Source organism: Brienomyrus brachyistius, chromosome 6 (assembly GCF_023856365.1).
Source record: "Brienomyrus brachyistius isolate T26 chromosome 6, BBRACH_0.4, whole genome shotgun sequence".
NCBI lineage: Eukaryota > Metazoa > Chordata > Actinopteri > Osteoglossiformes > Mormyridae > Brienomyrus > Brienomyrus brachyistius.
This window is the reverse complement of record NC_064538.1, coordinates 26754789-26771882: the sequence shown is the minus strand read 5'-3', so window position 1 is coordinate 26771882 and position 17094 is coordinate 26754789. Positions and strand designations below refer to the sequence as shown.

Sequence of the window (17094 nt, the reverse complement as noted above, 5' to 3'; positions counted from 1 at the left end):
TCCATTCTGTTTATTTCCTGGACTGTACTCTAAAGTAGGGCTTCCTTTTTCCCCCTTTCTCAGACTGCCTCTTCAAGCTGTGCCCCATGAACAGATACTCTGCACAAAAGCAGTTCTGGAAGGCAGCGAAGCCTGGAGGGAACAGCACAACAGACACAGTGCTGCTGAATAAACTGCATGTGAGTGGTCTGCCGCCGACGCCCGCCATGGCACGCTTCTCATGGTACCGTGACAGGAGTGTGCCTGCAAGATGCCCGTGCAGCACCAGCAGTCAGTGATGCAGCTTCCAGTCCCCTTTCAGAGCAATGCACTGTGCGTTCTGAGATACATATAATATATGTGGGTGTGCATGCACACTTTTGGCTCATTTGCATCCTGAGCTCCTAAACCTGGAGAAGAAAACTGTTTTTTTTTTTTTCCTGCTTATCCATGAGGACAATGAGGGGATCAAAGTAAAATGCACTTTGTTAGATTATTAACAGCAATAATAATAATAAAATAAAAAAAAATTTTGATTATATTCTTCTCTTTAGAACTGAATTATGGGTCAGTTATTCAGATTGCCTTAGTGAATTGCTGTTTCTTAAATATTCAGCTGTCTTGGTTTTAAGGCAGCATTCAGCTGTTTTCGCACTTGGTGCTGAATGTCAGTTTTCTTTCTTTATTTTTATCTGCTTCCCTATCTGTGATTATGACCCACTTAGTGATACATGTTTTACATTACAAACGAGGCGTGGTGCTCATAAAAAATAACACCTTCATGAGTATGATGGCACTAATTCACAAAGTTATAAGCGCTTGCAGTACATTGACAGAACATTTTAACACAATGTTAAGTGTTAATTTGAATAATGAGACTTCCCTAATCAAGTCTAGACACCAAAGCCAGAATTTGGAGTTCCTGACTGTGCTTGTTCCTGCTGTGTTGGGTACAATTTTGGGGATTTCTTTTCATTTCTTTTCAATAGTAGAAAACTCATTGGTGACTGACATCATTCTTGTGCGTATATGCCCTCCACAAAGAACACATATTCTTAGTTATAATATTACATTTTATATATTTTATTCTTTAGATATAATCATCTTTATTAATTTTAAGCCCTAGGGTAAACTGGATAAAGTGTTCATATAGGGTACATTTGATCATATAATTATATTTGAAAGTATATAGAAATCATTTTGTGAGTATTCAGCAGAGGTGGAGATTTCAGGTCCAGAGAAAACAAATCCTGACCAAGATTTTGTTTCACCAAACCAGTTGAGTATAAAGACTCACAGTCACAGAGTACTTAACTGGCTGGTTGAAACAAAATCTTGGTCTGGATTTGTACTCTGAAATCTAACTCTGGTATTCAGTTAATAAATGTAGCCTGTTTTACGTCCTGAAATAATAAATTCAGGAAGGCTTTTTGAGTAGATTTTAGTTTTAGCAAATTGGTTGTGATAATGTGTAATATAGTTTCGTCATCCTTGCATCACTGACGCGCCCCCCATTTATCCTATATTTTTCCTATAACAGCACGCTGCAGATCTCGAGAAGAAACAGAATGAGTCTGAAAATAGAAAGCTGCTGGGAACTGTGATACAGTACGGAAACGTCATTCAGGTGTGTTCTGGTTGTGGCATCATGCAGAAACAGTGGCTTTGTTTGCTGTCCACTGACTTGTGGGGCGGAGCCGACTCCTGCAGCGCACTCCGGGAGGAAGTGCAGCTTCCTCTTCTGCAGATTCCACACTCTCTTGGTTCTTGGAGTAGATGCATCTCAGGAGGTCACCCTTACTCTCAGTACTCCTGCTGAAGCTTGCTTCAGGACATCAGCAAGGGGTCCGGTTTTGGTCAACAAGAAGTTAACCAGGTGTTTTTTTCCCTCAAATCTAGTTTTTATTTTCATTAAGAACAGGGCTGTGATATTTTAGCTGAAGTGATGGTGCATATTCACGAGGAATAATTGCTTCCCATGGAACAGGCTGTCACCAAATCCCTGTGTGAAACACTGCACCGTTACTTAAGTTATGTTTGTGGCCATGGTGATGCAGCAGTCTTGCCCTGCTGGACCCATGAATGTGAGTTTTCCCCCTCAGTGGGCATTTCCCAGTGAAATATGTTTTGTCTGTAACAGCCCCAAATTAACGTGTCAGCTGTATCAAAGGCAAATTTTATTTACTCACCAAAAGATGATCTGTGATATGTTTTCCACTACCTCAGCTGGTTTGGACCTCCTGTGCCTTGGAAAGAAGATCCAGGGTGGGACAGTCTGTTTTGCTCTCTGATTGGCTCTGACTCCCACTTGCAGCTGTTGCATCTGAAGAGTAATAAGTACCTGACTGTAAACAAGCGTCTGCCTGCCCTTCTTGAGAAGAATGCTATGCGGGTGATGCTGGACGCTGCTGGAAATGAAGGCTCTTGGTTCTACATACAGCCCTTTTACAAGCTACGCTCCATTGGAGACAGTGTAAGTGTCAGCTGGACACTGGTTATATGTCACTTATCCTGGGAATTAAGGCTCCTCAGGTTGTTTGTGTATGGCTGCATTTGGCTAAATGTTCTAATTAAGCATTTTCTACAGGAAAACCATCAAGAGTAGATCTGTTAGAAGGATTCCAGCTCTAAATATTTAATTGCCTCATGCAGTATTAGGTCTTGGCATCAGATATGCTAATTGTTGGCTTTGTGACCTGTGACTGGTGAGATGAATCTGATTTTCCTGCTTTGGCCTCTGCCTTGCATCATCAAATGACAGTATGGAGTTCTCTGCTCTTATAGCAGCGTGGCAGCTTGACTGCCTATCAGCCTCTCTTCCTGCTCACTGTCCTTCCTCCTCTGCCTGAGGAGCTTCCCTGGTCCGTTGCCACCAGAGCTCCGCAGCAGTATCGCTTAATGATCCTGCCACATCTGCAGGCCTGCCAGCTTTGACTGAGTAGGCTTACAGTAAGTGGCCCATTTATGCAGCATAGTGTCAAGCATTGAGCCAGTGTCCCGTGTGTGTCGTGTACCGAACGCCCTCATGATGTATTAATAAATATCACCAGACAACCATTATTAAAAGTATCCTGGAGAATTGTGACTTATATCAGTTTGAAGATGAGACGTATGCTTAATTATAATCTCCTCTTGCATTAGGGAAGTAAGCTTGAGATGGATGTTTCACTTGTTTTTCATCCCTGTCCACTTTCAGCAGCGGGATGATGTTAGTTTTTGCACACTGATGCTAGATCTAGGTTGCTGGGCTGGAGTACGGCATTAGTGGGAACCCCCATGTCTCTGAGTTGTCACACAAGCATGCAGACTGAAGGCGGATATTAAGCACTGGTTAAATCCTAAATCTTCTCGCTCACCTAGCTAACCTAAATCACCTAGCTCTCCAAGCCATTGACAGAGCAGTAGCATTGCCAGAGTAATACTGTGATGTGCTTTCTAGTAATCGCTTGGAATTTTCTTTGGTCTTAAATGTTTAATAACATTTAGTTCGTTATTACTGGATATTTTCATGGAACGTACATACCGTTGGCACCAGTAGCCTCTCTGAAAGCCAGTATAAATTAAGTGTCTTGATTGGCTACAGGCTACAGTTGACTACAGGTTGGCATTTCCTGTATGGCTTAATGTGACACTAAAACATTGTCATTGTTGGAGCTGGTGATTTGAGACCCAGGACCTCTGTTCATATGCATTTAAGGGGCAGAGAATACTGTATGTGTGTCTGTGTGCATGCATCTGTGTGAGGAGAATGAGGAATGCACCAAGAACTGAATTTTGACATTGTCTTTATTGTTCTGCTAGGTGGTGATTGGGGACAAGGTGGTACTCAACCCGGTTAACGCTGGCCAGCCTCTGCATGCCAGTAGCCACCAGCTGGTGGACAATCCTGGATGCAATGAGGTAGGTTCCTGTAGCACACTGGACATCTGACGTCCCCATATATATTAAGACATTGCAAACATTGTTTTTTATTTTAATAGAGCCATTAAATCTGTTATCTCATATATATGCATTGATGAGCCAAAATATTATGACCACCCCAATGTGAAGCAAATAACATTGTTTATCTGGAAAAAGTGGCACAAGTCATGGTTTTAGTTATATTATACTGTAAGCTAATATTCCATACTTGTAGTCAATATTTTGAATCCATCAGAGAGAGACCATACTGATCCCTCTCCACTATCAAAAGTGTTTACAATGGGCACACGAATGTCAGGACTGGACTTTGGAGCCGTGGAAAGAGGTTGCCTTGTGCTATGAATTCTGTTTGCTGTCGCGTCATGTGGACGGCCAGGCACACAAGTGTGATCCGTGGCTATTTAGAAGCAGGGTTTCTCGCCCTGTGCGTCAGGACACATAATTTTGATGATTATCAAGGGGATAATCTGCCATTTGTCCCATAGTACGCCTTCTGTTAGTTTGTACCAAAAGGGATAGCCTTCATTCACATCCCGCGTCGGCAAGTCCTGGCTGCCCAACACCTCGTCTGAGTACTCAGTAGGAACTCACTGCAGCTGACTGAGCACCCCACAAGCCTTACCATTTTGATGATGCTCTGACACATTTATCTGGCCATAGTGATTTGGCCCTTGTCAGAGTCACTCAAAACTTTACTCCTACCCATTTCTTCATTATTCAACATGCCAACTACAAGTACTACTGTTAGCTTACCAACTAATATATCTTGGATCTTGACACCATTATTATGAGATGGTCAACATTATTTGCTTTCATATGGTGGTCTTCGTAGTTTGAGGACCACATTTTCCCCAAAGTATAGTAAAACCTGAAAATTCCTTACTTTTGGGAACATCTTTTGAGGTCCCCATTTGGATAACGTCAGTTTAATGAAAATCTCTGAATGCAATCAAAAAAGTAAAAATGCCAAAAGTCTTGTATTGTAACCTCTTATGGTTAAGGTTAGGGTTGGGTAGCGGTTAAAGGTATTGTTTTAGGGATTAGGGTTTTTCCCTTATAAATGAATGGACGGTCCTCATTTAGATAGGTACACCAACTGTGTAAATGTATGCGTGTGTGTATGTGTTTTTGTGTGTGTGGTTAGATGGGGGGTCAGAGTAGCTGTTGGAAACCTGTGTGAATGCAGGAAGGACATGAAGGTTCCTCGTTGGTGGTATTGAACCTACATCCCTGGAGGTGTGAGGCTACAAAGCACCATAAATACGCTCAGTGACAAAAAAAAATGTAAGCACTGAAAAGTAATGGTCCGATTTGGATGTAATTTGGTACCCATGCAGTCCAGTGATATAAATAAATTTGATTTTCAAGGACCTGGCAAGTCTATTCACCAGACAGAGGATGTCTTGTGGATGCATTAGACTGCATTACCAGCACTTGGAGTTTGATAGGGGTCACTTTGTAGGTTTGCATGAGGCCTCGTGGTCACTTCGTGCAATTGCTAGGCATGTGGGACATGCAGATGTCACAGTCGCCTGATGTGCTAATCAGTGGGCACATGAGGGCACCTTCACACGTCGTGAAGGTTTAGGTCACGCAAGACAGACCACACCAAGGGAGGATTGTCGTATTGTGTGCCAAGCATTAAAGAACCCCATGACATCTGCGCCTGCCACCTGGACACTGACATTGGACTTTCTGCAACACCCCTTGTCATCCTGCACCATGTCTCGACGACTGGCAGCCGCCGGATTACAGGGTCACTGTCCCATGCGTAGGCTGTCGTTGACACCAGTGCAGAGATGGCTGCGTTTGGAGTGGTGCTGTTACCGGGAGGCATGGACCGATGACGAGTGGCATTGTACCGTATTCAGCGATGAATCTTCGTTCTGCGTTACCATGGATGACCATTGTGTGCGCGTATGGTGGCACCGAGGGGAGAGGACCAATCTTGCTAATGTTGTGGAGAGACCAACGGTGTTACTCCTGGCATCATGGTGTGGGGAGCCATAGGGTATGACATCGTGGTGTGGGGAGCCATAGGGTATGACATCGTAGTGTGGGGAGCCTTAGGGTAAGACATTGTAGTGTGGGGAGCCTTAGGGTATGACATCGTGGTGTGGGGAGCCATAGGGTATGACATCGTAGTGTGGGGAGCCTTAGGGTATGACATCGTAGTGTGGGGAGCCATAGGGTATGACATCGTAGTGTGGGGAGCCTTAGGGTATGACATCGTAGTGTGGGGAGCCATAGGGTATGACATCGTGGTGTGGGGAGCCTTAGGGTAAGACTTCAGATCATCCCGGGTAGTGATTCAGGGGACCCTGATGGCACAGCGCTACGTGAGTCTTACCCCTTCTGAGACAGCACCCTGGTATTTCAACAAGGCAACGCCCGTCCCCACACAGCATGTGTGTCTATGGACTGCCTACGTCATGCTGAGGTCCTCCCCTGGCCAGCCAGGTCTCCCGATCTTTCCCCAATCAAACATAAGTGAAATCAGTTTGGACGTCAACTCAAACCCAGTGCCAATCTGCAAGATCTCAAGAACCAGTTACAACACTTGTAGATCAGTAATCTACCGGGGGTAGGTATTGTATGATGCTTTGTGTGTACATGAAGAGCATTCTGCTTGTTAAAGACTAATGAAGAGCTGTGGTCTGGCAGATTGTATTTTGCTTCTCTTATTTATAGTAACTGAATCCAGCAGACATAACCTTTTGTCTCTATAAATTGATCTTTGGCTTGCTGAGTATAGAAAACTCCATATAGAAACCGTAGTGCATGAAAATCCCAGGGGGTTGGCTGTCTGTTGGAACCATTATGTATGAGACCAGCGGTTTTGCCGTGATCAGCAGTGCTTAGATCAGGCCTCTTGGTCATTCCCATGCTTAGTCCAACAGCAAGCTGAACCTCTTCACCCTGTATGTGTGCTGTGTTTTGTTTGTGTAGAGGAACAGGAAATATGCATTAGCAAGTAGGCTTTCGTAATAAGCAGATCCATACGTTTTTATCACACTGTAAATGAATATTTGTGGATGCGTGTGTATGTGTATCTGTGTATGCATATATATGTTTATATACAGTACTATGCGAAAGTCTTAGGCAGGCAAAGAAAATGATGTTTAGATTATCCTCATGTTTGTGTAAAACTATGATATTATGCCTGTCAAAGTGTGTCAGCTTAGCCATTTCAGAACCTCTGCTAAAATCATCCTAGTATTTGCAGCGACCATCCAGTGCAGCCATGTATTTTTTGACTTGGCCACTAGCACACCTCATACAGTTAGTCAATCTGTCACTGACTTTTTTAATCAATATATTTAATTATTTAATTGTGAAATTTAACAAAATCATGGAATGGCTGAGGTGCCCCTGAGGAGAAGTTTGGGAACTGAAGCGGTGTTCATCTAGCCATCCAACTAGATATCAGTAACTTTTTAGAAAACAGAAGAAATTATTATTAGTTTTTATTGTATTACCTTTAATTTGCACATGTTCTAATGTTAAATTATGTTTTACCCAGGTAAAGTATGCTACCCAGATAAACAGCTTTAAAGATTTCTTTGTACAGCCTAAGACTTTTGCACGGTACTGTATATACCTAATAATACATACATATACTGTATACATGCATATGTATAATGTAACGCATCGTCTGGAGATGCTTTCTTTTTCAGTGGTAAAACAGGTGCAAATTCACTTGTCTCTCCACTGAGAAGTTGTCTTCAAGTGCACTTTGGGAGCTCATGTGGGTTCCCAGTGTTGGCCTATTTAAGTACTTCCGTATATCATATCATATACATTATAATAACAGTTAAGTGAGTGTAATAAAACACAGGGCAGTAATTGTGTTAGCTGGCATTGCTATTAGCCAGTGTAAAATAACGGCAGCCAGGACATGGATACATTCATGATTTAAGCTTGTATATTAGCTGAGACCTTCTGCTCTGGTGAAGACAGCAGACGCTGGCTTTGTGGGTTTATTCCATGGAGATTGTATAAACGGGCAGTTAGACTGGCAACACATTTTGAAACTACATGAGTATTAGGGCTGGACTCATGGCAGCTCGGAATTTGTATGAAGCAAATGCGATTTTCTGTGTTTACCATAATGCCTGAACATAATTCTACCAACATGGTAGCAATGCTGCTGTAAGCACCTTATGTGCAATGATCTGATGCGTGGCGTGCTGCTGAGTGGCTCTCGGTCACACTATGCCGGTCATATTTATATTTTTGTGTACAGAATGACCTCAATGCTCCATGGCCCTATATTGCCTAGTGTTGTTTTTGTCCATATGCACGCTGTGTACTTTTGCTTTATGCCGATGTATGTTGTACCCCGGTCCATGGAGAAACGTTGTCTTATCTCACTATGCATATGTACACTGCTGCCGATGACAAAGTATCTTGAATCTTGATACGGTCAGTCCACAGATACTCACTCGGTTTGATTAGCAATTATCAACAACTATTTCCTTGTAACTTAATATAAGAAAAAGTTACCTTGGAGAAACCAGAATTTTTAAAGATTTTTTTGAAGTTAATTAGTTTTGAAAACTAAGTATATACAGGGTGGGCCAAATGTAGACTACAGTATTTATTTAACAGTAGTGATTTGGGTCATGTTTAGTCTCTTTGGTTTTTGAGGGGAAGCCGCGCACAGTGGATGAATTGAAGGAGTTCATCTCGCAAGCATTTCTGGACATTGACGCTAACCGGGATTTGTGTGCTAATGTGTGTCACAGTGTCAGGGACAGGCTCCAGGAATGTATCAACGTTGATGAAGGACAATGCGAACGCCTAAGAGACTAAACCTGATCCAATCGGTACTTTAAAATAAACACAGCACCTTTTGGCCCACTCTAGTATATACCTATACACACTTTGGATGCCTCAGATCAAGCCACATAAAGCACTTTCTTTCATTTCTAAATTTATTTCTGTTCTGGGGAAACCATGTAAAATACAGGCGTGAACTGAATGATCAAACGACTGAGGTCCTGCTTCATTTTGCAGTAGCACACTGTCATCTTTTTCCCGGACTTGTTCCCTTTCAGGTGAACTCCGTGAATTGCAACACTAGCTGGAAAATTGTTCTGTTCATGAAATGGAGTGACAACCAGGACGTCGTTTTGAAAGGGGTATGAACCAGGTTTCAATAATTCTCTAACATTTTTGTTTTATTTCACATAATAAAAGTATTTTTACATAAAATTGGTGTAAAGATGCGGCTACTGTACTCCTCCCCTCTGGTTGCCAGGGCGATGTTGTCCGGCTGTTCCATGCAGAGCAGGAGAAGTTCCTCACCTGTGATGACCACCGGAAGAAGCAGTACGTCTTCCTGCGGACTACAGGGCGTCAGTCTGCCACTTCTGCCACCAGCAGCAAGGCCTTGTGGGAGGTGGAGGTGCGTCTGTGACAGGCGCTGGTGCTGCTGGACGTCTGTCCCCATAGCAGTAAAAACAGATGGTCATAATTGCACTTCATTTCGAAATGTCACTTCAAGGTTGGTATTAGATGTAAATGAAAAGTGAAGTTAGATATCTGAATATGAAACAGAATGACAGATGCGGCTTTCTGCAGTAAGGCCTGCAGCCTGCTGCTTATGTTAGGGAGGCAGTGTGTGGCTCAGTGGGCTAAGCCTGTGTACCTGTAATCAGTAAGTCCCCACTTCAAACCCAGCTTCAGCGCTGCTGACAGCTTTCTCTACAAAGAGCATGTTAAGGGCGGCATAAAGACAATTTCAATCAAAGTATCAGTTATGTCATTATTAGTAGATCAAGCTAAATGCATTCCTCATGGTGCCTGTTGGGCTTCTGCTCATCAGGTGGTCCAGCACGACCCCTGCCGGGGGGGTGCTGGCTACTGGAACAGCCTCTTCAGGTTTAAGCATCTGGCGACGGGACACTACCTGGCTGCAGAGGTCAGTTTGGATCTTCCTAGAAGCACGTCAGCCACATACACGCACTTCCATATTTTTCATGTTTTGATCCAAAAATCATATAAACAGTCAATATACAAACAGTCAAAAAATATATTTATTTATTAATAATGTGTATCTATCATACAGGCTTTGTTTGGCATGTTTTTTTTTGTTTATATCCACCATTAGATCAGCAACAGGGCATAATTATCAAGTTCAGAAGTTTTAAAACAAGGTAGTGAAATGTGTTTTTTTTTCGAAGGCGGAAAATAGAATGTAAGCTTCAGGGCTGATACTTATGTGACTTGAATGGAAGTTATTTTTACTTTCTGTCTTCCTGTTATTATCAACTGTTATTGTTATTCAGTGCTATTGACTGCTTTCAGGTGAACCCGGATTATGAAGAAGAGTGCCTTGATTCCCGTTCATCAGTAAGTGAGAAACTGTGGCCAGACATGGATGCCGGGTGCCTGTGTGTCAGTACTGTAAGATAAGCTGTGGGTCGTCATCTTTGATAAAATGTTCCTGTCAGCTTGTTCTCTAAATATTTTGGCGAGTCATGTTCTGTTTTTTTTTTTTTTTTATACCCGGCTGGTTTTTGCCGTTGTCTTTTATGCACCAAAACGGGGGCGTGAAGGGCTTAGCGGTGAATCTGTGAGGCTTGCTGCCTGCAGTTTTTTGGGATGAACTCCCTGCATGAGTACCTTTAGTGAGCAGCTGTGCAGGTGACAGCAGTGCATTGTGAGCCCCTGCATGTAAATCAGCCCAGGTCATTTACGTGCAGTGCGATGCCTGCTAGGCAAATGATTTGATTTTAAATAGATTATCCTGTGACAGTTAGTCTGTATTCAGTTGACACAGTAGGCCAGAGGTTATTAAATTTAGGACTGTATGTCTCACTTTTCAGACAAAATAGAAGGTCAACGGGTATCTGTTTTTTTTTGTTCAGTAGTTCATATTATTTTGGAAGCATTATATATAGAAGAAAAAAAGTTGTAGTTAATATAAATAATGAATACTTAACACGTGGCCTACATTTTTTTGTATTAAGTAAATGTAGCCGCAGAATATAATCATTTTTAATATTTTGTATAATTTGAGAGCAAATGCTTGCAGTGACCACAAGATGTCGCTCTTGCAATTTTTTTGTCATCCTCTGGCTTGGTGCAGCCTGCTCTTCTAGGCTGGAACATGCGGAAATACGGATGTCATCTTCTGGTTGTAAAGTTTTGCTGTGCTAGGTCAGGGGTAGGCTTTATTTTGGGGTTTGGTGGGACAAGATGAAAGCAATAGGAGGATATGTTAATCTAAATAATTTCCAAAAAGTGAGGGATCCATAAGTATTGTTTTATCTTTTTTTTTAACACAGGGCATTCAGATGTTGTAATGAATTCAAGCCGTACTTAACATGGAATTTTCTTTGTTTCAGTTTCTATCACAAATATAAGCTTCTGAAACATCATAATGCAGCTAATTCGCCTTTAACCTTCATATCACGCTGCCTTTGCTGGACGTATTTTTGGGTGATTCACTTAATTGCATAAATCTGAAATCCTTGCCTTGGTTAAACTAAGTAAAACTTAGTCAAAAATGGTTATAGTTGGTTGCATGAACTTCTCAGAGGAATAAAGGGTGTAATTTCTCATTTTTAATCATGTAAATCAGATTAAAATGATCTCATACCACTAAATTAACTGGCTAGTTTGTGAATCTATATCCGAAACATACGAAACATTCTTATCACACTGCAAAAGCATTTTCCAATTTCCAAAAGCAATAGACAGTTTCATACACAATAATTCCACAGAAATATGCAGTCATCATAGAAATACTGTTTCATTAGCACAATATGACTAAATGACTACAGTGTTTAATTTTATATATTTAACTATATATTATTTTTATTAAACATTAACTATATAAAAACTATATAGTTTTTCAATAACAGCAGCACATTTAATGTCACTGTTGCTCACTTATGTAGTAGAATTGCTTCCCCAGATCCTTTCTGTATAGTATTTGTGATTAATAGGTTTCATGAAATGTTGTTTGCTCATAAATACTCGTAATAATTTTACTTTTATTTTTACTATTGACAGTAATTGGCCGCAGTTATGTTCAGTGATAATGAAACTGACCATAAAAATAGTCAGGCTGTGAGCTCCCACTTGGACCGCCATGCGCAGGCCATACTGTGCTGGGCTTTTCGCCATTGATGGACCCTGGCCGCCTGTTTAACACATTCCTCCTGCAATCCCAGCTGGACTCCGACCAGGAAGCCCTCCGAGCACGGCCTCGCACAACCCAGGAGAAGGTCATGTACACGCTGGTCTCGGTTCCCGATGGCAATGACATCTCGTCCATCTTTGAGCTGGACCCTACCACTCTGAGAGGTGGGGACTCCCTTGTACCGAGGTAGGACATCCCAGCTTCACCACAGTGTTTTCCAAAGTACAGTATGGATCAGTGGACTAGGACTAGCTGTAATATAGTCATTATGGATGGGTGATTCCACTGTTTTTCAGTTTTTTTAATGATTTGATACCAAGAACTGCCAAGGTTGGTATCCTTATTCTTAAGTCGTCTTGTGTACATTAAATTGATCCATAGTATCTATTTTAGATAGTGGCCTGCAGAACAACACAGTAGCCTCCAGCCTATATATTGGCTTGCGTGCATCGTTAGGTACATCACTCCTTTATGCTAGCAGCCAAAAAACTGGGTCGTGCAACTTTATTCAGTAGATGGTGCTCTAGATTTCATGTGTTTTTATTAATAGCATTTGCAAATTTTGTTCAACAAGTTTACAAAATTTGTTCAACAAGTCTTAAAATTAATATTAACATCAGTGCCTGATGAACAGTGCTATTGCCCTGATATAACATGAGTGTCAAAATATTCCGGTAAACCCCCCCGTTCACCATGGCTGTTAAAGATCTTTAGGCAAGTGCAGGATCTGTGGAGAGGTGGTGCATGACGTAGGCGCTGTGGTGGAGCCTGCTGGTAACCCTGCCATCTGATAAACTTCCTGTGTGTTACTGTGGAGTCATTTTTTTAATGGTTTCAGCATTATCCGTGTCAAGAAGCACAAGATTTTTAAACCTTACGGTATGTCCAAGATGGTGCTCGCAGCTTTATGTTAGTGCCCAGGAATCGGTGCTGACATTGCAGTGCCACTTAACCCCCACCATGTTAAACATCGCCATGAAGATGGACAGCTTTTCCCATCCCCCTTCTGATAGTGGCCCTGGTGTGTTTCAGTTAACCATAGTCATGTGCCTCTTGTCATGTAACAATGGAGCTGCCCTGAGCAGTGGGTGCTATTGACCTGTGAAGCAGCGGCACATGGGCAGTCACTTTTGACACACGTTTTTCAGGTGAATCCTTTCAAGTGACCTCTTCAGAAGAGCAGAGAGAAGCTGCAGCAGCTCCTGTCCTAACACTAACGTTTAGGTCCTGGTAGTAGTTCATGTCCTGCTCCCTATAATAATATAAACATTTAAATCATCAGGTAAAAAAAATGAATATTTTAGCATTACAATTGATTCTCACAATGGAACATTCTGAAGGAAAGAACTGATATTTCAGTATCTGTCTATATATCCTTAGCAACCAGCCAGCGAGATATAAGAACAGGAGAATATACCTTGATCACAATTGAAATCAAAATCTGGCATTTCCAATTCATCAGGGCATGACAGGCTGTGATCGAACGCTGGGCTGCACTTTCCTTTAGGGAAGCCTTCTGAAGCTTTTACTTTGGTAGCAATAGGCATTTTTCAATAGGCATGTGAATCATGTATTTAAAAAAGTAGGTTTGTTGCTGGCTGGGCGCCACATACAATCTGCCTTCTGTTGACTGGTCTTCATATGTATTCGGCTCCTACAGACTGAGCACGTCTTAGTCTGAGAAGTTCAAAATTCCAAGTGTTTTACTTATGCAACTTGGCAGTCACCACCCACTGCATCCTTAATGTATATTTCAGGGAAGTGTATGTGTGCACATGCATTTGTGTGAGAGACATCAAAGCACAACTAATGTCAGGTGTTTATTCCACATCCCCCTATTTTTCCAAACATTTTTGTACTCTGATCATTTTGAGACCATACTGCCTACAAAATAGTTTTATAAAATTCCAGTGTTCTGTTTGGTATTTAGGCTTTTGAAATGTATGGATAGAATGTTTTTGTGAATGTTCTTCCTTTGTGAGAGGTACTTACTCTCAGGTTGTCTCTGTGGTAGATTGGGTATTTCCTTTTCTAACCTTTCTTGTAAAGTATAATTACATAAATGATTCCTTACATAGCCGTGCAGGAATTCTATACTTAATTTTTCTTATTTTATTTTCTTATTATATTTTATTATAAGAGTATTCCTGTTTGGTCTTTGTCCTGTGTCCTCTCTGAGACTACTGGATGTGGTTTGTGTTGCATTGATTCTGTGCTCCTGTAGGAACTCCTACGTAAGGCTCAGGCACCTGTGCACCAACACGTGGGTCCACAGCACCAACAACCCAATCGACAAGGAGGAAGAGAAACCGGTGATGCTTCGCGTAAGTGAAGCACTCATTGCAAAAGGTCTTTTCTTTCACATGGTGTCCTAGAGTTTAGTTTCTGACTGTGGTGTTGGTTTTGTGTGTGATATATTATAAACGAACAGAGAATCTTTCTGTTATGCCTTCAGATTGGCACATCTGCTCTTAAAGAGGATAAGGAGGCGTTTGCCATAGTGCCCGTTTCCCCAGCTGAAGTACGAGACTTGGACTTTGCTAACGATGCCAGCAAAGTACTGGCATCCATTGCTGGAAAACTGGAGAAAGGAACTATTACACAAAATGAGAGGAGGTGGGACCCTGCAGTTTTTTACCCATGTCTAGACTGTGGTAGAATAAAGCAGAATTGCAAACTAAATACTACACATGAGTAAATGCAAATAATCTCTTTCTCAGTTAATACTCGTGTGAGTCTTTGATTTATTCAGATATGTATAAGCTTATAAATTTTGTGAAACATTTTCATTGGTTGAGACCTGTGATCTCAGAATGGTGACTCTGCACCCAACTTTTTTCTCACTGTAGGTTTGTCACTAAACTGTTAGAGGACCTGGTGTTCTTTGTGGTGGACATACCCAACAATGGCCAGGACGTGCTGGAGATCATGGTCAACAAGCCAAACCGAGAGCGGCAGAAGCTCATGAGGGAGCAGAACATCCTCAAGCAGGTGGGTAGACGTTGACATCACCACACCTGGTGTCTGACGTATAGCACAGAGAGCTTCCCGGCGCTGCATAACTTTGGTGGTACAGGAACTGTGACAAATTTGAGTTGATTGGTGGAATTTATTTAACACCATAAGTGGGTGATTTTAGCAACTTCAGCTGTTTAGTAGCTTGTTGCGCCAAGATGAATGCATGTGGTCTGCACTGCCAGATGTCCTCTTTGCATCACTAAATATCTCCATCCAGGTTTCACACAAAGCAATATGCTCCGTTTGGTAAAGAAAAGATGTATGTATCTCTGGGTGAAATCCAGTGTTATAGTTATTGACTATAATGGCTTTTTTCAGATCTTCAAGCTGCTGCAGGCCCCCTTCACAGACAGCGGAGATGGTCCAATGCTGCGATTGGAGGAGCTGGCTGACCAGCGCCACGCCCCCTTCCGGCACATCTGCCGCCTCTGCTACCGCGTGCTACGCCACTCCCAGCAAGACTACCGGAAGAACCAGGTTGGTTAGATGGACTCTATGGAGTTGTGATAGATAGGGCTAGCGTCAGAAACTCCCCTGCCTCTTTTCCTTATTTCCTAAATCCCCTAGTCATACAGTAGCTGGAAGAAAAATGTAACAAAGAAAATGATCTGAGATATTTTGCCCATAGTTTGATTTGTTTCAAGTTTTCTAACCCTTTTATGGCATGTAAATTGACACTGTCAGTCTTTTTGCTGTCCTCACCTGGGCCAGCAGGTTTTTCTTTAGGTAGAAGTACATAGCACAGAATCTAATAAAAAAATCTAATTGCCGCACTTTTGTGAAAATGTCATGCGATCAGCTGGAATCATGCATCGCATCACCAGTTGTCCTTGTCCCTGTGCAGGAATACATAGCGAAACAGTTCCGCTTCATGCAGAAGCAGATCGGATATGACGTACTGGCTGAGGACACCATCACGGCCCTACTGCATAACAACCGCAAGCTGCTGGAGAAGCACATCACCGCAGCTGAGATTGACACATTTGTCAGTCTGGTGAGGAAGAACAGGGAACCCAGGTGAATGACATGGGCTGATCTAGAAGGACCTGGGTTCACCAGGGAAAATTCATAATAATGCCCCTGTTTTCAAAGCTACTCATGTTTGAAGTACTCTGCATTAAATATACCTGCTTTTAGTAATAAGGTTAGACTTTTACAGTTTGTCAGCCATATAGAATATAGATGGTACTTCCGTACAGTTACCATTGAATGAGAAACTGCAGATTTTAAGGCCCAACCCAAATGAGCAATTTGTCTCCAATATAGATTTTAAGAAATTAAAAATCTCTTTATGTGGTCAAATATTTAACATATGCCAGTATTATTCATTAATTTGCTGCTTTAATGACTAATTTGACAAAATAAACATAAGATAAGCCATTTATAATTAATCTTATAACTTGGCCTAATAACATAACATTATGTTCGACATGTGGTCTCACAGACACACACACTAAGGCCCATTTCTTTCTTTAACTAAGCAATGACAATGAAGCTTATTTTCCCATTGTAGATGTTTACCATAGTGCAAAACAATCAAGCACCTACCATTGACAGCTGTGGAGTGCCCAGACATCCCCTGGCCCACACAGATAGCGGCTTGAAACAGTTGTAGTTATCGCAACCAATCAAAGCGGTTCCCTGTCTCCGTCTATTATAGACTGCGTATATTAGCATTGTACTTCTTGTTTTGAACATGTGAATTTGGCTTTGCTTGACCCCTGGCCTGAAATTTCCTGGCACACATTGTGTTTTGGAGTGCCAGTGGTATCTTTTGTAAAATAATTACTTACAGTACCTTGCTTTTGCCAGCTGCGGTTTATGCAGAACACAGACAGAACACAGTGGGATTTAGTATATATTTACAGGAATAGAGAAAGCAATATTGCTGAATCGTATTGCTCAGTCTCTCAGTTGATATGTTCTCGTGGTGGAATATTTCAAATAAATATCAAATAAATGAGCTTCTTTCGTTTCTCAGTGGTATGAGTCTGCACTGTGTGAAAATATAGGTGCGTGTT

The 17094-nt window shown here is 41.8% G+C and overlaps 1 protein-coding gene across 12 annotated transcripts in view; it reads left to right on the top strand.

Moving 5' to 3' along the window:
* The window catches only part of LOC125745045 (inositol 1,4,5-trisphosphate receptor type 1), a 100359-nt gene that overhangs the window by 21589 nt on the left and 61676 nt on the right, over window positions 1–17094 (top strand). For all 12 annotated transcript variants that reach the window (XM_049017462.1, XM_049017461.1, XM_049017458.1 and 9 more), the window contains 14 exons: window positions 64–179; window positions 1520–1606; window positions 2294–2452; window positions 3781–3879; window positions 8961–9044; window positions 9164–9310; window positions 9731–9826; window positions 10213–10257; window positions 12087–12241; window positions 14280–14379; window positions 14511–14671; window positions 14905–15046; window positions 15392–15550; window positions 15918–16090. In XM_049017462.1, coding sequence (XP_048873419.1) covers window positions 64–179; window positions 1520–1606; window positions 2294–2452; window positions 3781–3879; window positions 8961–9044; window positions 9164–9310; window positions 9731–9826; window positions 10213–10257; window positions 12087–12241; window positions 14280–14379; window positions 14511–14671; window positions 14905–15046; window positions 15392–15550; window positions 15918–16090 — 1723 coding nt within the window. The remainder of the gene's footprint in view (window positions 1–63; window positions 180–1519; window positions 1607–2293; window positions 2453–3780; window positions 3880–8960; window positions 9045–9163; window positions 9311–9730; window positions 9827–10212; window positions 10258–12086; window positions 12242–14279; window positions 14380–14510; window positions 14672–14904; window positions 15047–15391; window positions 15551–15917; window positions 16091–17094) is intronic.